Below are 24717 nucleotides of genomic sequence, written 5' to 3'. Positions count from 1 at the left end.
ACACCCTGATGTTCCAGCCACTGCCAGAGGCGCAGAGTCTCCTTGTTTGTTGCAGTACCACATGGCGGTGGTGTTGTCCGTGAACACCTGCACTACACTCCCCCTGGTCAGAGGGGAGGAATGCTTACAGTGCAAGACGGATCGCCCGAAGCTCCAGAAGGTTGATGTGGAGCTGGGACTCCGCCGGAGACCAGAGGCCTCTGATCTCTGCCTCTCCCATGTGGCCCCCCCCAGCCCTGGAGGGACGCGTCCGTCACAACTACGTGCTCCGGGTGGGGTAGGGAGAGGGATCTGCCACTGACCCAATCGCGGTCCGTGAGCCATCACTGCAATTGTCTTGCAGTGCCCTCCGAGATCAAGACATGGTCGGACAAGTTGCCCTGATGCTGGGCCCACTGAAACTTCAGGTCCCACTGCAGAGCCTGCATCCGCCACTGGGCGTGATGCACCAGAAGGATGCAGGAGGCCATCAGCCCCAGAAGCCGCAGCGTCAACCTGACTGTGACTCGGGATAAAGGCTGAAAGATCGGAATCATAGCCAGAATATCCTGAACCTGCTGTTCGGGAGGATAAACCCGAAACTGCTTCGAGTCCATAACCTCTCCGATGAAGAGGAGCTTCTGGGAGGGACACAGTTGCGACTTCGGCACGTTGATGGAGAACCCAAGCAGGTGCAGGAGATCGGCCGTAGTCTGGAGGTGGCTGACGACTGTCTGGGGCGAGCCCGCCTTCAACAACCAGTCGTCGAGGTAGGGGAAGACTGACACCCCTAACCTGCGCAGATGGGCTGCGACCACCGCCATCACTTTCGTGAACACCCGTGGGGCGCTGGTAAGGCCAAAGGGGAGCACGGTAAATTGAAAGTGCTCGTGGCCTACCGCGAACCGAAGTTAACGCCGGTGGGCCAGCAGGACGGCGATGTGAAAATAAGTGTCCTGCAATTCCAACGCTACCACCCAGTCTCCGGGGTCCAGGGCAGCTAAGACCTGAGCCAGAGTCAGCATCTTGAACTTCTCCTGTCAGAGGAAGCCGTTGACGTTCCTTAGGTCCAAGAAAGGGCGTAGGCCCCCTTTGCCCTTCTTGGGTACCAGAAAGTAGTGGGAGTACAACCACACCCTACTTCCGGACCAGGATCGCGCTCGATGGCCACCTTGGCCAAGAGTGCCGTGACTTCCTCTTGCCGAAGTTGCAAGTGATCCCCCGACAGGCGGTGGAATTGCGGTGGCATGGCTGGAGGGGTCGCCTCGAAGGGGAGGGAGTAGCCCTTTCGGATGATTTGCAGGCCCACCTGTACGATGTGACAGTGCGCCAGTGGAAGAGGTGATGGCGAACCCTGCCCCCCACTGGCATCACATGGGCCTGAAAGCACGGACTAGGAGAGTTTTGAGGCAGGTGCTGCGGGGGAAGGTGCTGACTGGCCTCGCCGTGGTCCCAGACCGCCGCTAAGGTGGTTTCCATGGCCGCCACCGCGCTGTTGAACGTTCTGCGGCGCGTGGCTGGCGGCACGTGTGGGGGCGCCTCTTCCTTGGCCACGAAAGGAGCGAAAGGCACCCGTTTGCTGGCGTGGGGCCGAGAGGCCCAAGGACTTGGCCGATGCCCTGGAGTCCTTAAAACGCTCAAGCGCATGGTCTGCCTTGTCGTCAAAGAGGCGACGGCCATCGAACGGCATAATCAGAAGGGTAGCCTGGACATCGGCTGAAAAGTTGGCGGACCTCAACCAGGCGTGGCGTTGAACCGCCACCGTCGCTGCCATCGCCCTGCCCAGTGAGTCCATTGTATCCAGCCCACCCCAGATGGAATACTGTGCTGCATCTCGGCCCTCCGCAAGGGCTTGGGCGAGTTTTGCCCGGGCCTTCTCCGGATATTGTGGCAGCACTTCCGCGATCGTGTCCCACAGGGTGTGGGTGTAGCAGCCCAAGAGGCATGCAGTATTAACTGACCGCAGTCCCAAACTCAGGGACGAGAATACCTTCTTCCCGAACTGTTCGTACCTCTTGGATTCCCGTTCGGGCGGGGCCGTCAGGAATGCGGTCTGGGAAGGCTCTCGGGGGTGGGATGGGTGGACAAAAAGCAAGGGTCGCCCTGGGCCGGGCGGTAGCGTCTGGCCACGTTCCTATCCACAGGTGGACCTGTGTCGGGCTTGGACCAAGTGCACACAAGAACGTCACACAAGACCTGATTAAACGGCAGTAGAGGCTCCCTGGAGATTGCCTGCGGTTTAAGGACCTCAGTGAGGAGGTTAGTCCTCACAGCCGCGACAGGGAGCTCAAGGTTTAGGGCCTTGGCTGCCCTCGTCAACACTACACTATAAGCAGCCCCCTCCTCCGTAGCCACGGTTGGAGGGGAGACAAGGCCAGTGTCTGGCGAAGTGTCAATACCACTGGCCTCCCCAAGCTTATATGTCCAGTCCTGTTGAGACTGGCACTCCCGTGCCAGAGGGTCCTCAGACCCCTCCCAATCACCCTCGTAACCCATCTCCTGTAATTCAGGGTCAGCGGATGGGGCCAGTTCATGGAAATAGAAATCTCTAAAGGCCGTCGGTAGCGGCGCGGGAACCGGACCGAGGGTAGGATCAGGGACGGCGCCCATAGCAGGGGCGACACCCGCTGGACCGGCGCCGGTGAGATCGACCGGCGACGACCCGGATCCGGAAGCGGATTTAGGGAGGGCCTGCGGCACCGGGACCGAAGCCGCCGGCGGGGCCAGAGCACCCGACGGCGTCGGAGCCGAAGCACCCGACCCGCTAGGCCCTCCAGCCGGGGCCGTTGGGCCCGGAGGCGCCACGGATCCCGGCTGAGGAGGGAGGAACTTCATGGCCATGAGGTACCGCTCTACCTCCTCAGGCGTCGCGTCATTCCCAGGGACCCGAAGGTGTGGGGCAGGCGGCGACGTCCGCGACTCCGTCGGAGCCGCGTGGGTGGTGTCACCCAAACCCCCCGGCCGCATTGCTTGAGCGTCGGAGGAACGATGACGTCTCTCCGACCTCTCATGCCTCTTACCTGAGGACTTGGATCCTGACGACCGATATCTACTCCCGGAGCTGCGAGGGCTTGCGACCCGTCCCTCGACCTCCTGTGGGACCGGGACCTAGAGCGGCGCGGGGCCGACTGCCGGAGTTCCAGTCGCTTGCGGGACCGCTCCAGCCTAGCTTTAGAAATCAGGGCCCGGCAGTCGGAGCAGGTGCGGTCGTCGTAGTCGAGGCCTAAACACTTGAGGCACCGGCGATGGGGGTCGGTAACCGACATCAGTCGGTCGCACCTGGAACAGGGTTTAAACCCGGGCATCCCTACCGGCACTGTAGGAGTCGCAGACTCGAGTAGTGAAATGTTCAAAAAGATCAAAAAGTTTAGTCAAAAAAGACTAAGGGGTAGAGCTTCTCCGGATCTGCGCTAGCTGGCGCAGAAAAAATAAGAACTGACGTCAGCGCGCATGGGCGGCGTCTATGTACTCAGACGACGTCATTCTGGCGCTAACGATGCCGACGACTGATGCGGAGCCGCGGGCGAAGCCTGGGGATATTCTAAGGTAAGGAATCTATCACTAACGTGTCTCTTTCAGATATGCCATTGACCGCAAGTAGCTCTTCAGGGTCCCAACATTTATTTTTCTAAAGAGACCCCTGTGCGATAGTACCTGGTCTCCCTTTTTTTGATACCGGACGCATTTTTGGGGAAGCCGAGTGGGATACTGATATTCCTTGCTTTTATCTCCCCCGTTAATATTTTTAGTTAACTTATGCAATAATCATGAGCCTATTTAATGAGGAAATGTAAGAAAAACAATTTTATAATGGTCTCATACCTCAACTTCCTGGATTCTAGAGACTGTATCCTTTGTTTTTGGTTCTAGAAAAAGCATGTTTTTAGTGCGGGAAGCCATTTTCTCTTCTTGCTCTGCACATTGTTTTTCAGCTTCTATCAAATCTCTGTGGACAGAAAATAGATTGAAATCTTACATCTGTAAGAAAAGCTTGTTGCAATGTAAAATTTCTAAGTTTTAATTTATTATGTAAACTCCTGGAAGGAGAACATTGGTTTTACTGGAAGGAAATGTAGTACCAAGGGGGCCCCATCCAGGAACTGTCACAGAGAAAACAGAGTACCTGGGCAGTATCATGAATACTGCAGAGCTGTGTGCCCATTTTTAAGTCATTGTATCTTATGAAGTGCATATGCTTAGTATATACATTTTCAATTTTTACAAGAGCTGCAGGCAAAACGGTGTGCTAACTTTCCAAGAATTAAACGATAAACCAAAGCACACAGCAGCTGACCAAGGTTTCGCACATCCACTTTGTCTGTTTCCAAATAGTTAGTGGTGCATCCACTCTCACCATCCGCTGCCAAGGATGTCTGTCAGAGCAATAATACAAAAGAATAGAGAGGGGCACTCAATGGAGTCAATAGCACAAAAAAGTTCATTAAGTGTGTGAATCGTCTGTTCTTTTCTTTAATTTATTCTTTATTTTCAGTTTAAAATACAACGGCACAACCAACGCATTTCATTCCCTTTAGTGCCTAGGGAATTTCGTCAGGGCATATAATAGATGAGGTATCAAATACGATAGTCCTAGATGTAATCGCACCCGAGAGGCTGCTGTAGATAAACGATCGCAAATACCCCAAAGTATTCCTGAGTAAAGTTGACGCACAATTCCAGGTGGAATGGTTGTTCGTGTCTCCCAGGTTGGCTACAGTGTTGAACTGAAGAAGGCAAAAAAATATTTTGTCCCGGACCCCTTAAAGAAAACGGCAAGGTGAAGAGGGGTCAGCGTGCACAGGAAAATGGAAGGCGTTATAACCAGTTACGATAAATTTCGTGGGGTACCGGACCTGTAATGAAGTCTCTGTAGTCCCCTGCTCCTCCCCATGGATTAATGGAAGCTGTATCGTATTTGATACATCATCTATTATATGCCCTAACGAAATTCCCTAGGCACTAAAGGGAATGAAACGCGTTGGCTGTGCCGTTGTATTTTAAAAGGAAAATAAAGAATAAATTAAAGAAAAGAACAGAAGATTCACACAATTAATGAACTTTTTTGTGCTATTGACTCCATTGAGTGCCCCTCTCTATTCTTTTGTATTATTGCTCTGACAGACATCCTTGGCAGCGGATGGTGAGAGTTAACGAAAAGTTGATCAGACTTTCTAATCGACTTGGACTTCACCAGATAGAACTTTAAAACTCTTTTTAGGTCAATTGAGTGCAAAGCCCTCTCACCTGGAGGGGAAGGATTGGGGAAAAAAGTCGGAAGTGAAATGGTCTGATTCATATGAAAATCTGACACCACCTTCGGGAGGGAGGTGGGATGAGATCTCAAAACTACCCTCTTTAGATGGAAAACAGTGTACGGTTCCTTTGAACAGAGCGCTTGTATTTCGTTCACTCTGCGAGCTGAGGTGATTGCTACAAGGAAAGTCACCTTCCACAAGAGGTATTGCAAGGTTGTTTTGTCGATAGGTTCAAAAGGCGGACCCATCAACTTTGATTGCACTAGGTACTGCTACCAGGGTGGTGAAGGAGGCCGTACCAGAGGGTAGACCTTTTTAAGATCTTGTAAGGAGTCCTTCACAACCTGCAAATGAAAGAAGGATGGCTGAGAAGGCGAACGCCTATATGCAGTAATGGCCGCTAGGGGCACCTTAATGGAGGGATATTTTAAGCCTGCCCTAGCTAGGTGAAGCAGGTATGGTAAAATGAATTCCTCCTGCCCCTTGGTGGGGCTACAATTGTTTGGTACGCACCACAAATAAAAAAGCTTTCACTTGCAAGCATACGAGTGTCTAGTGGAGGGTCTTCTAGCTTCTTTTAAGATGGTAATGCAGTCTTGTGGCAGTCCTAAATGACCATACTGGAGGACCTCAGGAGCCATGCTGCCAAGTTCAGTGAGGGAAGGTTGGGGTGATGAACCCTCCCGTTCATCTTGGACAGCATGTCAGGTCTGCACGGCAGTCTCCTGTGTGGGCATTCTGACAGGTGCAGAAGGTCCAGTTACCTCCATTACCTCGGCCAGTCCGGAGCGTGTGCGTGCAAGTTTGGTCACCACCTTCGGAGTCAGTGGAAGGGGTGGAAAGGCGTACACAAATGACCCTGACCAGTCTATCAAAAGGGCATGCCCCTTCGACCTTGGCCGATAGAACCTTCAGGCAAAGTCTCAGCATTTTGGGATTTCGTCATCCACGAAGAGGTTGATGCTGGGACGACCCCATACCTGAAAAATGCCTTCGACGACCTCGTCGTTGAGTACCCAGTCTTACCGGTCCACAAAGTGCAGTCTGAGAGCATCCGCTTGTGAGTTCTGCGCCCCTGGCAGGTGTACCGCTGTGATCGGCAGGTTCCTTGCTTGGAGCCAATGTCAGAGAGCTTGAGCTTCCAGCGACAAGGTCCGTGAGCAAGTTCCTTCCTGTTTGTTCAGGTAGTACATGGTGGTGGTATTGTCCGTCTTTACAACAATGGAGTTTGCCTGAATCAAAGGGAGGAAAGCCCTGAGAGCTAGAAGAACGCCTCTCAGCTCCAACATGATTATGTGATATGGCCACTCTTTTACTGACCATACTCCTTGGGTCTGGCCATTTGAGCTCCTCAGCCTTGGAAGGAGGCATCCGTGATCAGCGTCTGAGAGGGAGGTGCCTGATGAAAAGGAATCCCTACTTGCAGATTTTCCTTCTTCATAGAGTATGGGATGGATGCTTTGGCTGCATTTGAGAGATTTATCTTGTCGTCCCAGCGAGCAGGTTTGCTGATCCCAATTGTCCACCAGATCCTGCTGCAAAAGACACATTCTCAGCCTGGGATTGGGGACGAGGAACATGCAGGATGCCATAGACCCTTACAGGGAGGCAACCTGACCAACTGACGGCATTTTGCGGCCCAAAATTTGTCTGCCTTTCTGTGTGATGGATAACTGTCTCTCCTCCAAAGAAAACATTTTCTCACCTCGTAGTCTACCAGCGCTCCTAGATAATGGATTCTCGTTGTGGGTTTCTGGGTTGATTTTTCGAAGTTCACGTGAAGGCCCAGCCGGTGACAAAGTTCTAGGCACTGCAGGAAATGATTTCTCACGCTCTGGGGGGGGGGGGCAGGGACCCTTCAACAGCCAGTCGCCAGGTAAGGGTACACAAAGATGCCCCTGCAATGTAGTGCGGCTGCCACCACGGCCATGCACTTGGTGAAACTCAGGGAAGTAACTTCAACCCGAAGGGTAGTACTTTGAATTGGTAGCGGGACGATCCCACTAGAAAGCTCAGATATTGCCTGTGATGTTGACTGACCGGGACATGAAAGTAGGCATCTTGCAGATCCAGCAAACACATCCAATCTCCTTGTCTGAGATGTGGATATATTTGATGGAGAGCCAACATGCGAAACTTCTCCTTTTTGATGGACTGGTTGAGTGTTCGCAGATCCAGAATGGACCTGTATTCTGATCTTTGACCCTTCTTCACCAATAAGTATCTTGAGTAGACCCCTCGATCTCGTCGTGATTTTGGCACCTTCTCGATGGCTGATTTTTGCAGAAGGGTGGCCACTTTGCTCTTCAGGATCTTCAAATGCTGGCACGATAATGGAAACAAAGGGATTGAGGGAGGATGGTGTTGAAAACGTAGAGTACATTACTTGCTAGCCGTATTTGCGGTCACTCTTACGGAATAACGCAGGTCTCCTTTAAAGCGATTTCTAGGTTACTGGAGGTAAGGGAGATTGCTGCACAGATTGCTGGAGTTGTGCGGGAGCAGATTCAATAGGCTAGTTGAAGTGTAGTGTAAAGTTGTTTATCGCTTACTGGGTGGATAATAATGTCAATTTAGAGCTTTCGCTATACATGGAAAGAAAGCCACTAGCCTTGGGGGAATTCTCCGGAGCGCTCAGCCATCTTTGTTTGCAATGTCATATGCAAGTGAGCGGCATGATCTTGAGTGCAAGTTCTTCCGTGAAATTAAGAAGAATTGGCAATACATAATCCTTTTATCAAGATTGTAAGACTCTGTACTGCGGTGGGAACATGGCGCCTGCATGCTAGCAGTTGCTCGCTCCGGGAGCTCCTGCTCCAGCCACTGAACATACCCAACGAGCGAATGAGTTAATTCAACCGGCAGTCGGCATACCTTTTTGACGTGTGCCTCTCTGCTTTCCTTGCCTTTCTTTTGCAGTCTTTTCCCAGGGTTGTTTTGTTTCTTTTTCAGCGGTGTTTGAGAGGTGGGCGTTGTCAGCGTTACCGACTTTCGCGCAGCCGGGGATGTGCAGAGGTGAGGCGGGTCGACGCCTATCCGCGCCACCCCGCTTGTCTGAAGCCGCCCTGGAGCTCCGTAGGGGACGCAAGGCGGCCATGCGAGGCCATCTCCGGGGGAAAGACGGCGGAGACAGCATCAGCTGCTTTTTTCGAGCTGCTGAGCAGAAGGCCCAGCGAGAAGGTTGCAGTGAGATTTTGGAGGACTCCGTCACTACATCGGAGCAAGGTATCGGGGCAGGGTCTTGGGGCACAGCTCAATAAATATCGCAGCATTTTCAGGAGGTTTTGGCCCCATAGGGTCAAACCCTCCAGTCCCTCAAACACCGGCAGGAGGCTTCTATCCCCACTAAGAAAACACCACAACTGGCCACTACTTCTAGTAGGCGTTATAAGAAGCAAAGGAGAGGCGCTGGGGTGAGTTTTGGTCGGGCTAAGGAGATTATAAAAAATAATCCCATTTGCACAGATAACTCCAGAAAGGACTCTGAGCTGATCCAAGATCTGAGCACCGCAAGGTCGCCCCTGGGGGACCAGAGTCTCCTCCTGTCCTCGCCGCACCAGCTTCAATTAGTAACTCTGCCTTTCAAATCTACCAGGTTACGGTCAGTTCTATAAAACCCAAGAGGCCAAAAAGTAACTCCGCAAACATTTTAGTTAGGGTTACTCCGTCGCTGTGTTCCTACTTAAAGGTTCAACCAGAGGTTCTGGATATCACTGCAGAAGCCGTAATCTTCAGGCAGAGCTCAGCAAGCTTAAATACCTCCATAAAATCGTCACCATCATCCACAATAGCAATATGAAGTCCGCATCAGATTTGGTCTCTCATCAGGGTGATTTAGGGGTACCCTTGGGCCCCCATGAGCGGCTCGAACATCGGCTCCCTAGCTTGCTCACAGACCCAGAATCAGCCAACGCCACCAGTAGTAGTCTCGAAAGGCGAATCCAGGGGGGGAACAAGAGGCAGGCTCTTCATCTTTACTATTATCTTCACCCTCAGGCTTGGATGCTCTCTTTACCACATTATCTGAAGACATAAACAAGCATTTACAATGCAATGGTCTCGGCATTATTAAAGGTAGAGCTATTGGCATTGCTCATGACATCTTTTTTTATCATAAATAAATAGCATTGTCATTTACAATGCCAATAGCTTAATTGCTCGTATATGCATGAGCTATTGCATTTGCACCCACAAAGAGCCACCCACACACACATATAGAGCCACCTACACAGAGCCACCCACACACACAGACAGAGCCACACACACACAGACAGAGCCACACACACACACAGACAGACAGAGCCACACAGACAAGCTGCACACCACTCCTGATGCTGTGTCACACACGCCAACCTAGGTTATTCTGCAGGGATGCATGTATGCCCCAGTGCAACGGAGTCCTCGACCTAAAAAGGGGGCACACACATGAGAATTCATTATTCCAGCCAGTTTAATGAGGTTAGGTCCCACCACACTCTGCAGAAAAATCACTGAGACGCTTTTCGGCTGTGAACAGCCTTTATCAATCAGCGAGTCATCAGATTAAACACTGCTTTTAAAACCACCCTGATCATGAAAATAAAAACCATACTAACATTGATTTCACCGAATGACAATAATGAACAGGAGGTGTAAAAATGTATACACTTTGCAATCGTGCGCATAAACATTTTGCCCTGCATGTATATTGTAATACTGATTTTGAACCACAGTGACCTTTCAATGAAATACCGTTGCCTAACGTGTAGCGCAATTGAGATAAACTCAATCCTGCCAATACTACAGTCCAAATGATCTAGATATATACAAACGGAAGATTTGTCATTACAGTCCGTTAGTGTGGCGTGTTCCACCAAAATTAGAAAAGTATTGAACATATATTTGCGCTCTTTCAAATGAATGTTTCTGTTGCGTGAAACGCAAGTTGCAAGTTACACAAACACTTCTTAGTACCTATGCATTAAAGCGCTATGCGGGAATAACTGAGTAACATAATGTTGCCACATTGCTGCCAATAGGATGCGAAGTTCTCAGAGAACACCAAATGCTGATCACAGCACAGCAAAGGAACAAACAGTAATATGTGGCATATGGTCTAACAGGAAGGGAGCTATTAAAGTCTTATGCCGGGCACGGAGGCACAGTCACCTACAGTATCGAAGCCGATCATGAGCACACGAGGGATTGAGCAACACGAAGTGTGGTGGTGAAGCAGATAGAGAGCAGCACACGAGGGAGAGACCAACATGAAGTGTGGTGGGGAGAAGCAGATAGAGAGCAGCACACGAGGGAGAGAGCAACAAGAAGTGTGGTGGGGAGGAGAAGCAGATAGAGAGTCACACACAAGGGAGGGAGCAACATGAAGTGTGGTGTTGGCGGTGAAGCAGATAGAGAGCAGCACACGAGGGAGAGAGCAATATGGAATGCAGGTGTATGGAGAGAGCCACATAAGAAAGACCTGAACAAGAGGGAGAGAGCAACACAGAGCGCAAGCGCCGAGGGTGGGGGGGTTGTTTGGATGAGGAAAGCAGCTCACAACCGAGGGAGTTAGAAAGCACATGGACACCCATGGAGCACAGAAAGAAAAAGAAAAAAAAGTAGAGGCGACCTCACAGGGGACGGGTTGGTGCAGGCTAGACTGCGGGGAAAAATGGCGGACTCGAGCTTCAGATATTTTTCGGATTTGGGGAAGTGGTTTTGCTGTCCTGAGTGACGGACTACGTCACGAGCTAAAGAACAGCAAAAATGACGCCCCCAAATCCGAAAAAGACGGAGCCTATTTGGAGGGACGGCTCTCTCCTCCAATGGCTGGCCTCCATTTAGGAAGCCAGCCAATGGGAGAGAGCCAAAATTAGAGGCGGGATGAAGAGCCCTACTAAGAAACATAAGATCTCGCTACTTCCGTTCCATTATCCATCTGGAACAGAAATAATGCTGCTGGTCGTGCATTGAAGACTGACTGAAACCCATTGCACTTCTTGCCAGCTTGCTCTGCGCTCGTCTCACATTTTGGTGAGGGGTGGCTAGTGTGAATCCTAGTCTAGACCGCTGGCCAATGAGCAGCCTTACCCATGAACAGTATTGTATGATATTATCAGTTAATGTTAGAGCTTCATGGATCACAAGATGACTGGATTGAGATCGAGATCGAAAGAACCCTGTGTACTGCTTTAAATGATTGGAGACCTGTATCTCGACCAGTTTGGTAGTTGGCACCTTTACTCTGCAGCTTCGGTGGTGCTTGCTTTACCGTTGCGTTCTCGATTTCCTGGGATGATATTTTGCTCAAACCTGAGGATCAGGATGTTGCTGCCTCCAGGAGTAACGGTGTGTACTGGCGGAGACAATCTAATTTTTCCCTCTAGTTCTCAAAGAGCAACGTAGATCCGTAAGTGGTAGTCTAGGAGTCTGAAACCCTGTTTCCCCATGCCATGGTTTAATGGGTGGGTCTGGCTGTAGACACCCCACATGTCTGACTCCATCCACAGGGGTAGGTTCTTCAGTTAGTGGAATTCTTTGAGCTTGTGATTCTGACAGACATGGGTGGCAGTGAGATGCTTATCATGGTAAGTGCTCTTGATGTGCACCTGGATGATGAGCCTGGCTAAACATGAATGCTGACCTACTCGCGGGGGTGGGTGGTAGTAGGTGCTAATTTAAACAATGTGGTGATCGAGGAGGACAACATACAATACTACTAGATCGTAATCCCTTTTCCTAATAGTAGCTGTGTGACTTCTCTTCCTTCAGAGGGTAGTGTGGTTCGTAGCTACCTCAGCTTAAACAACCCTTTCATGAGCTGCCTTGACTAGTCTACCTTGTCCAGTTATCGCTTTGTTGCCTGGTGTTTTATTTCCAGTCTTCTTACCCAGAGGTGATGACTCTATTCAGACTGGCAGTAGAGTACCCAATGCTCAGAACGTGTTTTTCCAAGTAATGTGCTGGAGATGTGAACCTCTGTCTGCTCTAGTTCTGGAAAGCAATTTCCCACACTTGTGACCTCTACAAAACCGTTGTCTTCCCTCGATCACGGTTAGTTCATTTTATACTTTTTTCCTGTTCAGTACCCTGTCACTTCAGTGAGTGGAGATTGGTCAAGGTGTTAGATATTTCTCATCTGAGATTACCTGATCTGACGACTTCTCATGCGTCCATGCACCCTGAATTGTTGTAGTTCCCTTATTTATATATGTCTGAAAATGAGATCTTGGCATGCCCTCTCCGCTTCTGGCCACACGCTTCCATTTTCCGGAAACAAAGGGAGCTTTGCGATTAGTCGTGCCAACTGTCAGTCACCGACGTGGTGCTTTTGAGTTATGCTGACGTCAGTCCTTCAGTTTCGAAAACCAAACTAGGTGTGGGTCAGAAATTGGTGGAATGGTTGCTTGGAGGGCGTGGCCTTGTGCAGCACAGGAACGTCACTTTTGAAATGTGTTTTCCTTGAGCACTGTACAGAAGTTCTGTAGACTTGAGTCTCCATACCCCTGTGGTTTCCTCACCCGGGGGTTAATTTGTTGTACGTGTTAGGTGTTGAGCATGCTTTCCTAGAAACGGACTGTTGTAGAGACGGAACCTTTAACCCACAGCAATGTTTAGTCCTTGTTGATTTCCGATAGCAGATCTTTGGGTCTTACTTAATTCCGGCCTTGCCCATGTTTTTTTCCTATACCTAACCTTCTATATGCCAGGGAGAGAGCAACACAGAGCGCAAGCGCCGAGGGTGGGGGGGGGGGTTGTTTGGATGAGGAAAGCAGCTCACAACCGAGGGAGCTAGAAAGCACATGGACACCCATGGAGCACAGAAAGAAAAAGAAAAAAAGTAGTTGTCCAACTGTGAGCAGTGGAAGGATACAAGAAATCAAATCAAGAGGATGAGGAAGAGACTGTGTAGAAGCAGAAGAATGAGGAGCTGCACAATGTACCTGGTGTGTTTTGTAGAAACTGCAGGGCCAAAACGGAGACGTTCCTCGGCAGTGCGGGGGTCCGGCTGTGGAGAGGCGCCGCAGGGCAGGGCGTCCAGGCGGGACCTCGAGGGGGCTCTGCGGAGGTCTGTGTCGTCGGCGATCCTTCGTGGCGGGCCAGGGAGCCCCGAGGCAGCAATGCGGCACCGAGCGGCCTGTACGCTTCAAGGGTACAGGGCGGCTCTGTAGTGCAGCACGGCCTCAGAGGGAAACAATGCCAGGTCACGAGGGCGGTGTGCGAGCCGTATCTTCCGGGCTCTCTGGGGCGATTAGGGACAGGGCGCCGGTGTACGCTTCAGGCGTACGTTCGCGGCGTACCGGGCAAAGTGCAATTCCTCACGCTTCTAGCGTACGGGGCATACCTAGACAGTGCTATTCATCACGCTTCTAGCGTACCTGGCGTACCTAGACACAGTGAATTCTTCACGCGTCTAGCGTATGCGGCGTACCTTCAGAGTTTGTGCAGGGACTCGAGGCGTACTGGGGTAGTATGCGATGCCGGTCGAGTCGCACCAGCAGAGCAGGTGCTTCGGGGAGAGGTGCTGTGCAGGGCGGCTGGTATGCTCCAAGCGTACGAGTCGCACTTGGTCCTGCGAGGCGGCATATCTCCGGTGACGGCTGGGACACAGCAGCTCTGGGCGGCAGAAGGGACAACGCTGTGCGGTGCGGTCTGGCTTTGGGGCAGTGCGTACTTCGGCTCGAGGATTGAGCGGAGATGCACGGTGCAGGCAGTACGGCACGGACGTATAGCTAGTTAGGGTCTCAGGACGGCCCCAGAAGTGCGGGTCCAGCGGCGGGTCAGCGAAGCAGGCTCTGTGGTTTCAGTGAAGGCAGCAGGAGAGCCCAATGGTCCCTGAAGAGGCGACCTCACAGGGGACGGGTTGGTGCAGGCTAGACTGCGGGGGAAAAATGGCGGACCGAGCTTCAGATATTTTTCGGATTTGGGGGCGTGGTTTTGCTGTCCTGAGTGACGGACTACGTCACGAGCTAAAGAACAGCAAAAATGACGCCCCCAAATCCGAAAAAGACGGAGCCTATTTGGAGTGAAGGCTCTCTCTTCCAATGGCTGGCCTCCATTTAGGAAGCCAGCCAATGGGAGAGAGCCAAAATTAGAGGCGGGATGAAGAGCCCCTCTAAGAATCATAAGATCTCGCTACTTCCGGTTCTGACGAACCGGATAGTACCGAGACCTAAAAAGGGCTTTGCAGTATCTGCAGTTAATCAAGGAGAAATCAGAAATTTCTGGGAGTCCTTGGAAAAAAAGGGGACCTTTTAAACTCCAGGACTGTAACTCTTGAGAATAGTGTTGGTGAACTAAAAGAAGACCTCCGGCTGGCGTAGTCGGACATTCTATTGCTAAAGAAAGAATTGCCTGGACTCTATCGGTCCAGATAATTGGGGTAAGGGTTCTCCAGGGGTGGGGGGAGGGTTGGGACGGGCACAGGGGGCAGGTGCAGTAGAGTAAAAAATAAATAATTTCCTCATTCTCCCTTTTTTGATTGTACCTATCTCATCCTTAAGAGTAATGGCTTTGGAACTGTGTTGGTTTAAGTGGTGGTGCGGGTCGTTTCAATCTCCCTTTTAGTGATAGGTCTCTGGCTTTACCTACCATGAGTTCCATACAGATCTTGTCCTGAAACATCGATGGCCTGCGCACTAAACCGAGAAGAGAAAACATCATATAGTATCTCCAGGATTCATTGCGCAGGTCATTGTTCTTCAGGAAACTCACCTTCTCAAAGAAGAGATGTTATCGCTCTTTAAAAATTAAAGTTGGGTGGGTTCGCACGTTTGTATTAGTCAGTCAGCAAATATCAGAGGGGTTCTAGTTCTATTTAAAAAATCAGCTAAGGCACACATTTTACTGCAGCTAGTTGACCCAGGTGGCAGATGGGTTATTGTTAAAGTTATGATAATGGGGTCTTTGTTTACCCTGGTCGGCTATTAAGGACCCAACCAAGATGACCCCTCCTGTCTCAAGACTATTTTCTCCCATTTGTTGGACTTTCCGGAACCAATAATCTTAGCTATGAATTTAAATATCATCTTGAACCCCATATTAGAGAAGACTCCAAACAATACAGCCATGGTCCCTTCTAAATCTCTGTATTTTCTACTAGGGGCAATGAAGCAATTCGCCTTCTCAGATATTTGGAGGGAAAGATCAGGTCAGCAGCCAGGTGTCTCATTTCGAAATTACAAATATCGGCACCAATCTAGAATAGATTATGTGCTGATAAGTAACTCGTTGAGAGGCAGAGTAAAAAAACACTCTTACTTGGCTAACCATCTTTCAGACCACTCAGGTATTCTTTTGGGCCTAGAATGTCCATTACCTAGCCCCACTAGGACATGGTCGTTCGACCGCTCCTTACTTTTGGAGGAAAAGGAGATGTCTTTCCTTTTACAAGAAACCGAATGGTTTCTGAAAATGAACTTAGGGTCGACTTCTATAACAAACATATGGGACTCCCTAAAAGCTTTTCTGCTAGGCCACATCACCAGCAGGTCTTGCTAAAGAAATAAAAGATACAAAGAAGAGATCTTATCCACTGAAGAAAAGCTGAAGGTTGCTGAGGCCGATCTAATTTGCCAAGCTTCCACTGAAATCCAGAAAGAACGTCAGGTTAAGTTGGATGGTCTGAAGGGTCAGTTATAGAACATCTTGCACTCTAGGCTTACTCGAAGATGGTAGGCAAGCAAAATCGCCCACTTCGAGTATGGTGAAGGGACAGGCAAGCTCCTTGCGTGGAAGACCAAATCAGACCGGGCGAGGAATCACATTAAGGAACTTATCAGTGTAAATGATACTTTCTCTTCAGATGGGGAAATTAGTCATGCTTTCCAGATGTATTTTCTGGACATCTATTGTGAAGATAAAAGGGTGAATAGCCTCAGTGCCCAGAGCTGGCTGGGAGGCATTCCTCTTCCCTCCCTGAAGTCTGATCAGCAACAATACTTAGACCAGGCTTCACTCATACTGAGGTCAGGAAAGCCATTCAACGCTGTAAGAACGGGAAAGCAACGGGCCCTGATGGTCTCCCAGCCGAGATCTACAGGATGTTGTGCGATAAAATTGTTCCCACTCTGACGTCACTTTTTAATCAGGTGATAGAGGAGGACCTAAAGCTCCCAGCTTCGTGGAATGAGGCTACTATAATCCTGATTTTGAAACCAGGGAAAGCTCCATAAAGCTGTGGGTCATATAGACCCATATCACTCTTGAATGCGGACTATAAAATCTTCACTTCAATATTGGCAGCAAGATTCGGTCTCGTGATGGGAGACATCTTCATTTAGATCAGAAGGGCTTCGTCAGGGGTCGACAGCTTTCTTACCTCACTTATGACTTTAGTGGCATGATCGATTTGGCTTAAGTATATTCCCTTCCATTAGCAGCCATGACTTAGGACGCCACCAAGGTCTTCGACAGAGTGAATTGGATCTACCTATCGAAGGTCTTGAGCACATTTAACCTAGGGGAACATTTCGGTTGTATGGTTCAGTTGTTTTATCAGAACTCTGCCAGACTTCTTGTTAATGTCAACATTGCTGACCCCTTTAAGATCTCAAGGGGGACCAGACACGGCTGCCCACTCTTCCCTCTCCTTTTTGATTTATATATTGAGCCATTTGCTCAACGGCTTAGATGCGACCCTATTATCCAGCCTTTTAAGTATGGGGAGTGGGAGAGGAAGGTCGCCTTGTATTCTGACGATATCTTCGTCTAATGTGCAATTAGGTTTTCCAGCCGTTATCAGTCTCGTCCAGGAGTTCTGTTTGGTTTCAGGCTATGAAATCAATGCCTCGAAGACTGAAATTATGACTTGGAATCTTGGAGGGACTCAGCACCAGCACCGGATCAGTCCAAAATGAGATACTTGGGAATCAATGTTCTTCAAGCCATCACTAAGATCGCCGAGACCAATATAGCTATGGTGGCAAGGGAGTGGCAGAGGCTAATGAAATCTTGGGCCCTACTCCCTTTATCCATTATAGGCAGGGTCAAGCTGATTAAGATGTCAATACTCCCTAAAATCACTTTCCTCTTTAATTGTATCCCCCTTCACTTTGAAAAATCTACCATCGACAAGTTGCAGAGGGATATTAACTCATTTGTCTGGGCATATAAATCACCTAGGATCGCATGGAAAAAGCGGAGGCGGAGGAGAGAAAAGGGAGGCCTTGCTTTACCAGATCTCCAGCTTTATGCCTGGGCTTTCCAACTTTCACATTCACATATGCTTTTGAGAATGCCGGTTAACACTGGTGCGGGGGGATGCTCCTGGCTATGATTAGAGGCGCCAAACTACCGGAGGAGGGTTTTCTGTTTAAATTAGGGGACCCAAAGTTTTTTTTAAAAGGTCAAGTTGCAGGTTCTCCAGGGCCTAGCCAAAACATGGGCCAAATGGAGGGGCTCGGCTGCGCTTGATTACTTTTCCAGCTTGCATCCAGAGTGTTTGAGGGACAGGCTGGCAATACCTTTGAGAGAAGCTGGGTTAGCGGTCTCGGGGGACCTGCTACCTGGTGGTACCTTTGTTTCATGGAAACAACTTGTGGACAAGGTTGGAGCAGGCCTCTCTAGATTTAAATACCTTCACCTGGAAAGCTGGGCCCAATCACATCCACAACTAAATCGTAAGAACTCAGGGGGTTGTGGCAGCTTCCTTGAATCCCAGCTTGTGACTAAGCCCCCTGGGAAAAAGGAAGTTTCTTTTTGGTACCAGGTCATACTCGAAGCTGTGGATGGCAAATTCAATCTTGTTGAGGCATTGTGGGGTGGATCCTTACCTATACGGGACTGCAATCAATTATGGCAGAATTCTTGTAGGATCTTAAATGAAGTAGTAAAACCGGCCTGGTTAAAAAGGAACCACCTGTTTACATATCCACAGGGCCTATTTTTTCCCCACACAAACTGTCAAAAATTATTAAAGGCCCACCTGTGAGTTGCAAGAAATGTGGCCAGGCATCTGCCTCCGATATCCCTATGTTAAAAGAATGCCCTTCCCTTGCTTCCTTTTGGAATTAGTGTTGGAAACTTTTTGGCAAGTACCTTGGGATATCCAATCAACTTTGACTTATCTTTAATCATATTTGGTTCTGCAGACCAAGTTACCAGCCCTGCTGGAACACTGATTTTCTATGCTATCCTCCTAGCCAAGAGGCAAATTTGCATACGATTGGCAGACTTCAGTTTTGGTGGTCTCCAAGTTAGATCTTGCTAGATCAAGCAGTAAGAAGAAGAAAGCATTTTGGAACCTCTTGCAACTCAGACGGGGCTCAGAGTTGATTGACTTCGTTTTTTTTTCTCTCTCTCTCTCCGAGTCCTAGGATTATGTCGCCTTAATACTCTTCGGGCTAAGTCGGCTACTTCCAGTTTTCCCCTGGCAGTTTTACGACGAGTGTCATCTAGCTCTTGGAGCTTGGCGGAAGAGTTATCTCAGCTGGTTCTTCATTAATGCCCACGCAGGTCTAGTACCTGTAGGCGGATCTCCTCTTCCAATTGCCTATGTCCTTCAGCTAGCTGAGTGTGGGTACAGACTTCTTGGGTGTTGAATTGAAGTGAGGTTGGTGGCGAATAAGGATAACAATTTTGTTTTAAAATCCTTTTATCAAGCATAGTGAGCACCTTTTCGATTAGATGGAATAGAAGACAAGATGACCTGGACGTAATGGACAGTGATGGCATCCAAGTATGTCCAAACTTGGTAAGTAACAGTACATTCCAAGAACCTAGTGGATGAAAAAGATGGAGCTTCACAGTAATTTAAAGGGCTTTTCTGGGTAGCCAGAGCCTAATCAAGACAAGGTAAACCATGTACTAGAACAAGATGTTGATCACTAGGAGTTGCTGTACAGCACTCCTTGCTACTGCATTGGTTTCTGTGTAGGTTCGACTAGCCTTTCAGCACAACAGAAGTGCTAAAAGAAGTGCCAAATGAAGGTTAGGCCAACTGCCAGCCAGGGGGAGTAACAGCTGCTTCACAACTAGTCAGCTATATCTTGGGCCTCACTTTAGAGACACAATTGTACTCCTGCTAGCATTCTGGTCAGTTTGCAGTGTTCAAGAGTCGGGAACCCAGAAAAGGAGCAGAATTCCATTGAGGTACCACTCGATCAGAACATTCAAGAAGAAAAAGGTAAATTATGATAATATTCATAATTGTGAATTCAGTCTTGTGGGCATTCAATGAATATCCTATCACATAATCATTATAAATAGTATTCATGAGGGGGGGCGTGGCTAAGATGGCGGTGAGATAGGACGTGTGTCCCTCTCCCTCCGGCGCTGCCAGCCATAAGCATTGTTATATCACCCTTTCTGGAGCCCATCCACACTTACTGTCGAGTGATGCTGTGTGAGCCGATGTCCTGACACCGACGGCAGGCCTCTTTCTCAGCTTCTCGGTGGCCTTGCTGCTTGTTCAGATTGTCGGACCCCGGCCTTGTTGCGGCCCGGCGCTATCAGAGCCTCGGAGCTGCCGTATTCAAGATTGCCTGGCGGGGGGAGCTGCTGCCTGGCCCTCCCTGGTAAATTGCCACACGAAGAACGAGTCAGAGCGAGATAGCCGTAGACTAGTATGCAGAGAGGAGCGCCTCTAGATAGCAGCCTTTTGGTATGCCCTGAGGTGGCCTGTCTGCGACCCTTCGGGAGACTGGGGCCGGTGAGGTGCGGCATTGGTGGTGTCGAGAGACCATCTCTCCGGGCACAGCTACTGGCGGAGGCCCTGTGTTCTGCTGGGCACTTCTCCACCCCTGCCTAACGAAGCGGATAACTTCCCGGTGATGGGGAGGTGTGGAGCGGAGGGACAGTAGCACAACACCCGGACTCCAGGTTCGCGTCTCAGGGCATGATTAAGATGTTCTGGTGACCTATTTGAATTTTGTAGCACTCAAGATTAACATTGGGATATTGTGACATTTTAAAACTTGCAACTTAGAATTGTGTTATTTTAATTCTGCTGCGTGCTTTTAATACTGTTGCATTCTAGTGCTGTGTTTACACAGCTTCCTGCTTTGTTCTTATTCCTGCCGTGGCCCCGTTCCACCACGGGTTATCCCGCTTGTGTGGAGGGCACGCCGGCAGAGATTGGGTCCCCGCTCCGATTGGCTGCTCTCAGTCAGGTGAGACGAGAGATGCGTGACCTGACGTATTTAAATAAGAAGTCCCTATTCGCGCACAGCGAATGCGAACAGCGAAATTCTGCCAAAGTTTCGCCAAAGTCAAGCCCGTCTGCGCCCGTCCGCGTTGAGTACGGGCTGCAGGACGGGCTGTGCAAAGAGAAGACATCGTTGGGCATCCAGGTAAAATGGTCGTATGCCTATACGGATATAGTTGCTCTTAAGTCCCCTTCCCTTCCCTGTCACCATACCCTTCCCCCTGAAGCTTTTCTTCGCTCTCCGGTATGCTGTTGCTACACCCGTAATAACGAGTCTTGTTCCCTCATCCCCCTATATGCAGCCTTCGGCTAATACCCCTTCTATGCCAACCTACAGTTCGGAAAGGGGCTTTCTTATTAATGCCAGGTCACTGATTAAAAATAACATTGCATTTCATGAGTTTGTTACGGACAGAAGCCCTTCATGGGTTTTCATTACCGAAACTTGGGCGTCTGATCTGTCTGGTCCCGAGCTCTTGTATGCTATCCCTGAGGGCTATGCATTACACAGACTGGACAGACCAGGACGCAGGAGTGGTGGGCTGGCAATCCTGTTTAAAGTCTCATCTGTTTGTCGCAATAAAACTCTCTCTGCGCCTTCAGACCTCTTCCAGGCTATTCACTTTGCTATTTCTTCCTCTCCCTCAGTGTCCTTCACCGGTCTCCTCATTTACAGACCCCCTGGCCCCAGATCCTGCTTTAGCCTTAATCTATTTAAAATCTTGGAACCCTACTTTGGCAAACCCCACCTTACGATTCTGGGAGATCTAAATTTTCATCTAGAGGATCTTTGCTTTAAGGACACTCTTTCCTTGGTGGACCCCCTGGCCGCATGTGGCCTACATCAGCTGGTTAATAGCCCTACCCACCTGGCTGGCCACATCCTTGATGGGGTGTTCTCCAATTACCCCAGATTATCTGTAGGCCCCCCTATTCCCTTGGTCTGGTCAGACCATCTGGCGGTTCCCTTAGAACTTATAACCCTTCCCTCTTCTTTACCTCAACATGGTTCTACTAATAAAATACTTAAGCGGAACTATAAGGGTATCACCAATGACTCTCTTGCCCCCCTTATAGCGCAGACTTCTATCTCCCCTTTGAAGGATGCCAGTGATGCTGCACTGGATCTTTCTAATTCTATCTCCAGAGCGGTAGATCTGTTAGCTCCTGCCTCTCTGCGCTATTCAGCTAGGAAGAAACCTTCTGCCCCCTGGTTCATGGAGCATCTCAGCCTGCTGAGGCAGGGATGTAGGAGGCAGGAGAGGCAATGGCGAAAAACTTGGAACCCCATAGATAGAGAAACACACAAGCTTTTACTTGGAGAATATAAGACTACGGTCATCAAAGAAAAGCAGGACTACTTCTCCAGGCTCACATCATCCCTCACATCCTCTAGGGAATTATTTAAGATTGTGGATTCCCTGTGTTCTCTACAAACTCCTGATCCCATCATAGGTTCCCAGGAGCTGTGCGACAAGATCGCACAGTTCTTTCAAGCACAGAGAGATCTAATGTGCTCCCGTCCTCTCCCGCCTCAACCTGTCTTAGAGTCTTGGCCTAAAGATCCCTCTAAGGTTCTGACCAACTTCCCGCTCCTTACTCTTGACAAAATACACTCTCTGTTAAACAGGACAAAATCAGGTTCACCAATGGACCCCTGCCCTCTGAAGATTCTGAAAGATTGCAGGGAAATCCTGCTGCCCCCTCTTCTTGAGGTAATGAACCAAGCTATGACTCAGGGCCTTTTCCCTGCATCCTGGAAACGGGCCATAGTCAAGCCATTACTTAAAGAGCCCACTCTGGATCCGGACACCCTTAAAAATTTCCGGCCGATTTCTTTACTGCCTGCTCCAGCTAAAATGTTGGAATCGCACCTCAATCAGCATCTGACTGCTTTCCTTGAAGCCTCTGGGTTCCTGGACCAGTCTCAACATGGCTTCCGAAAATTCCACAGCACTGAGTCGGCACTCACAGTAGTGACAGACAATAAACGATCAAGGGTCGACCGAGGCCAGACCACTCTTTTGGTCCTCCTCGACCTGACCGCTGCCTTTGATACCCTATCTCCCTCGACTTTAACTGCTTGTCTGAGGGAGATAGGGGTGGAGGGCCCAACATTGAGCCTTTTGTCCTCTTTCCTTGACCAGAGAGAGCAGAGGGTAAAGCTAGGAGAGTTCCTCTCCCCTGCTAAGCCTGTGCAATGTGGGGTTCCACAGGGGTCAGCCTTGAGTCCGACCCGCTTTAACATGTATGTGGCCCCACTTGCTAGGCTAGTAAGAGCTCAGGGGATGGAGGTGGTGTCATACGCCGATGACACCCAGATCATGGTGTCCCTCTCCCACTCGGTGAGTACCTCCGCGCTCAGCTTCAGGAACTGCATGCAGGCTGTCTCCGATTGGATGATTTCAAACGCTCTGAAGTTGAACGGAGAGAAAACCGAGGTCTTGATCTTCGGTAAAGATCAAAACATATGGACCAATGAATGGTGGCCTCCTTCTCTCGGAGCCTGTCCCGTGCCGTCAAATTCCGCTCGGAATCTTGGCGTGATTTACGACACTTCATTGGACATGACACTTTGGGGCTAAGTTGCGCTAATAAATCTGGTTTCATTCATTCATTCAGGTGCGGGACTCGGTCCGCGAATCGGCGGACGGCGCTTGTGCCGGTAGGGGGAGGACGCTGCTTACTGAGTGGTGAGGTCTGCCTTCTCCAGTGAGTTCCCCCCTCCTGAGCGTGCAAGGCTCGGCGGGTGGCGATGGAGGGGAGCGGAGCCTGGTGTAAGAGGTGCGGTCCGCGGCCCTGGGCTGATTAGTGGAGCTCGGACCCGGTGGGTCACAGAAGAGGACTTTGATTACGTGCAGCGGCAAATCGCACACAGCGGCAGCGGGTGCAGGGGCTGGCCTCTGCGGGGCACATACTAAGAATCCTACCCCCGCTTCAGAGGCCTGTTGGATGTGGCCTGCTGTGCTCTGGTGACTGGGGGACCTGCCCTCGGTCCACGGCTCGCCGGACGGCAATCTGCACACCAGGACTTGCGACCATTAACACCGAGCTGTGGAGGGGTCTGGTCCCCTCTGACAGGACCAGAGAGGAGCCAAATTCTCTACTAGCGAGCATAGTCTGGGCGATACGAGGGGGTGGTTTGTGTCTGCGGCGCTTCCCCCCACTGCCTCTTTGACTGCGCCCTTGACTTTGGCGACGGCCTGCGCTGAGCGCCTGCGGTACCTGCCTCCAACTCGATGACAGCAGGGACACGGTCCCCTTTGGGCCCTAGAGTCTCGCCCTGACAATATGCACCCCGCAGCCTGAGCTCTGAAAACCGCATTGAGAGGGGACTGGACCGGAGGGAGTTATTGACCAGCTGGCGGACGGCAGATCTGCGCAATCCAGGAAACTCAAGTCTTGCCCTTATCCACGCTACAACGCAGAATTTGCCGTTGCTCCCCCTCCCAGCTGGACCACTAGCCGGCTTGCCCTGTGGGGGTCGGTCTATCGTGGGACTGGAGCGATACCTCCTTTTGCCTCGCTTTAGGAAGTGTATTGCAGTGAGTTGAGACCTGATTGCTGCATCATGTCATCGGCCAGAGATCGGAAAGAGAAACCCCTGAAAGACCTCCTACAGAAAGTATCGGGTCACTCCACCTCCCAGCCTGACACCAAGACTCCACAAATGGATGACGACGAAGCGCCAGCAACAAAGGTTTTTATGGTCTAATTGTTCTCGGCCATCAAAGAGGATATCCTAGAACTGCGCTCCCAGCTCTCAACGGATCTAAGGGAGGTTCGGAGTTGTGACGATGCCATAGGAGAAAGGGTGACGACTATGGAGGAGCACGACCTGGGGAGAGAAGACTACTTGCACCAGCTTCAGCAGGAGATGATGCACCTCATGGAGCAGAATATAGATCTTCAGGCCCATGAGGAGGATTTGGAGAACCGCTTCAGACGTAATAACATTCAGATTCAGGCAGTCCCTTGGAAGGAAGAAGGAGGAGACGACCTCCGTGCTTACGTTAGTGAGCTATTCCATTAGATTCTCGGGGATGACCAGGGTCAGGGAAAATCAAATGGACAGAGTCCACCGGTTGGGACTCCCACCCGGTGCTAAGGCTCCCCCGTATATCCTTGTCTGTGTGCATGACTTTCAACTCAAAGAGCGCATCCTCCGCAAGGCAAGAGACCTTAACCCGGTGCAGTTCTGGGGCCACCAGCTCACACTCTACCAGGACTTGGCGGCCTCCTCATTGGTTAAGCGCAGAGATTTCAAACCCATCACCAACCCTCTCCGAGATCAAGACATCCCCTACTCCTGGGTCCATCCATTTGGCCTCACCTTCAAATACCAAGGCAAACTCCTGC

The 24717-nt window shown here is 50.2% G+C and overlaps 1 protein-coding gene across 1 annotated transcript in view; it reads right to left on the bottom strand.

Moving 5' to 3' along the window:
* Positions 1–24717, bottom strand: part of HAUS1 (HAUS augmin like complex subunit 1) — a 274094-nt gene that overhangs the window by 121507 nt on the left and 127870 nt on the right. Inside the window, exon 5 of the mRNA XM_086962903.1 lies at positions 3802–3925. Within this exon, the coding sequence (XP_086819029.1) occupies positions 3802–3925 (124 nt within the window). The remainder of the gene's footprint in view (positions 1–3801; positions 3926–24717) is intronic.

The sequence above is a fragment of the Lissotriton vulgaris genome, chromosome 3_1, assembly GCF_964263255.1.
Source record: "Lissotriton vulgaris chromosome 3_1, aLisVul1.2, whole genome shotgun sequence".
Classification (NCBI taxonomy): domain Eukaryota; kingdom Metazoa; phylum Chordata; class Amphibia; order Caudata; family Salamandridae; genus Lissotriton; species Lissotriton vulgaris.
Note: the sequence above shows the minus strand (reverse complement) of the source record. Positions and strands in the feature narration are given on the sequence as shown.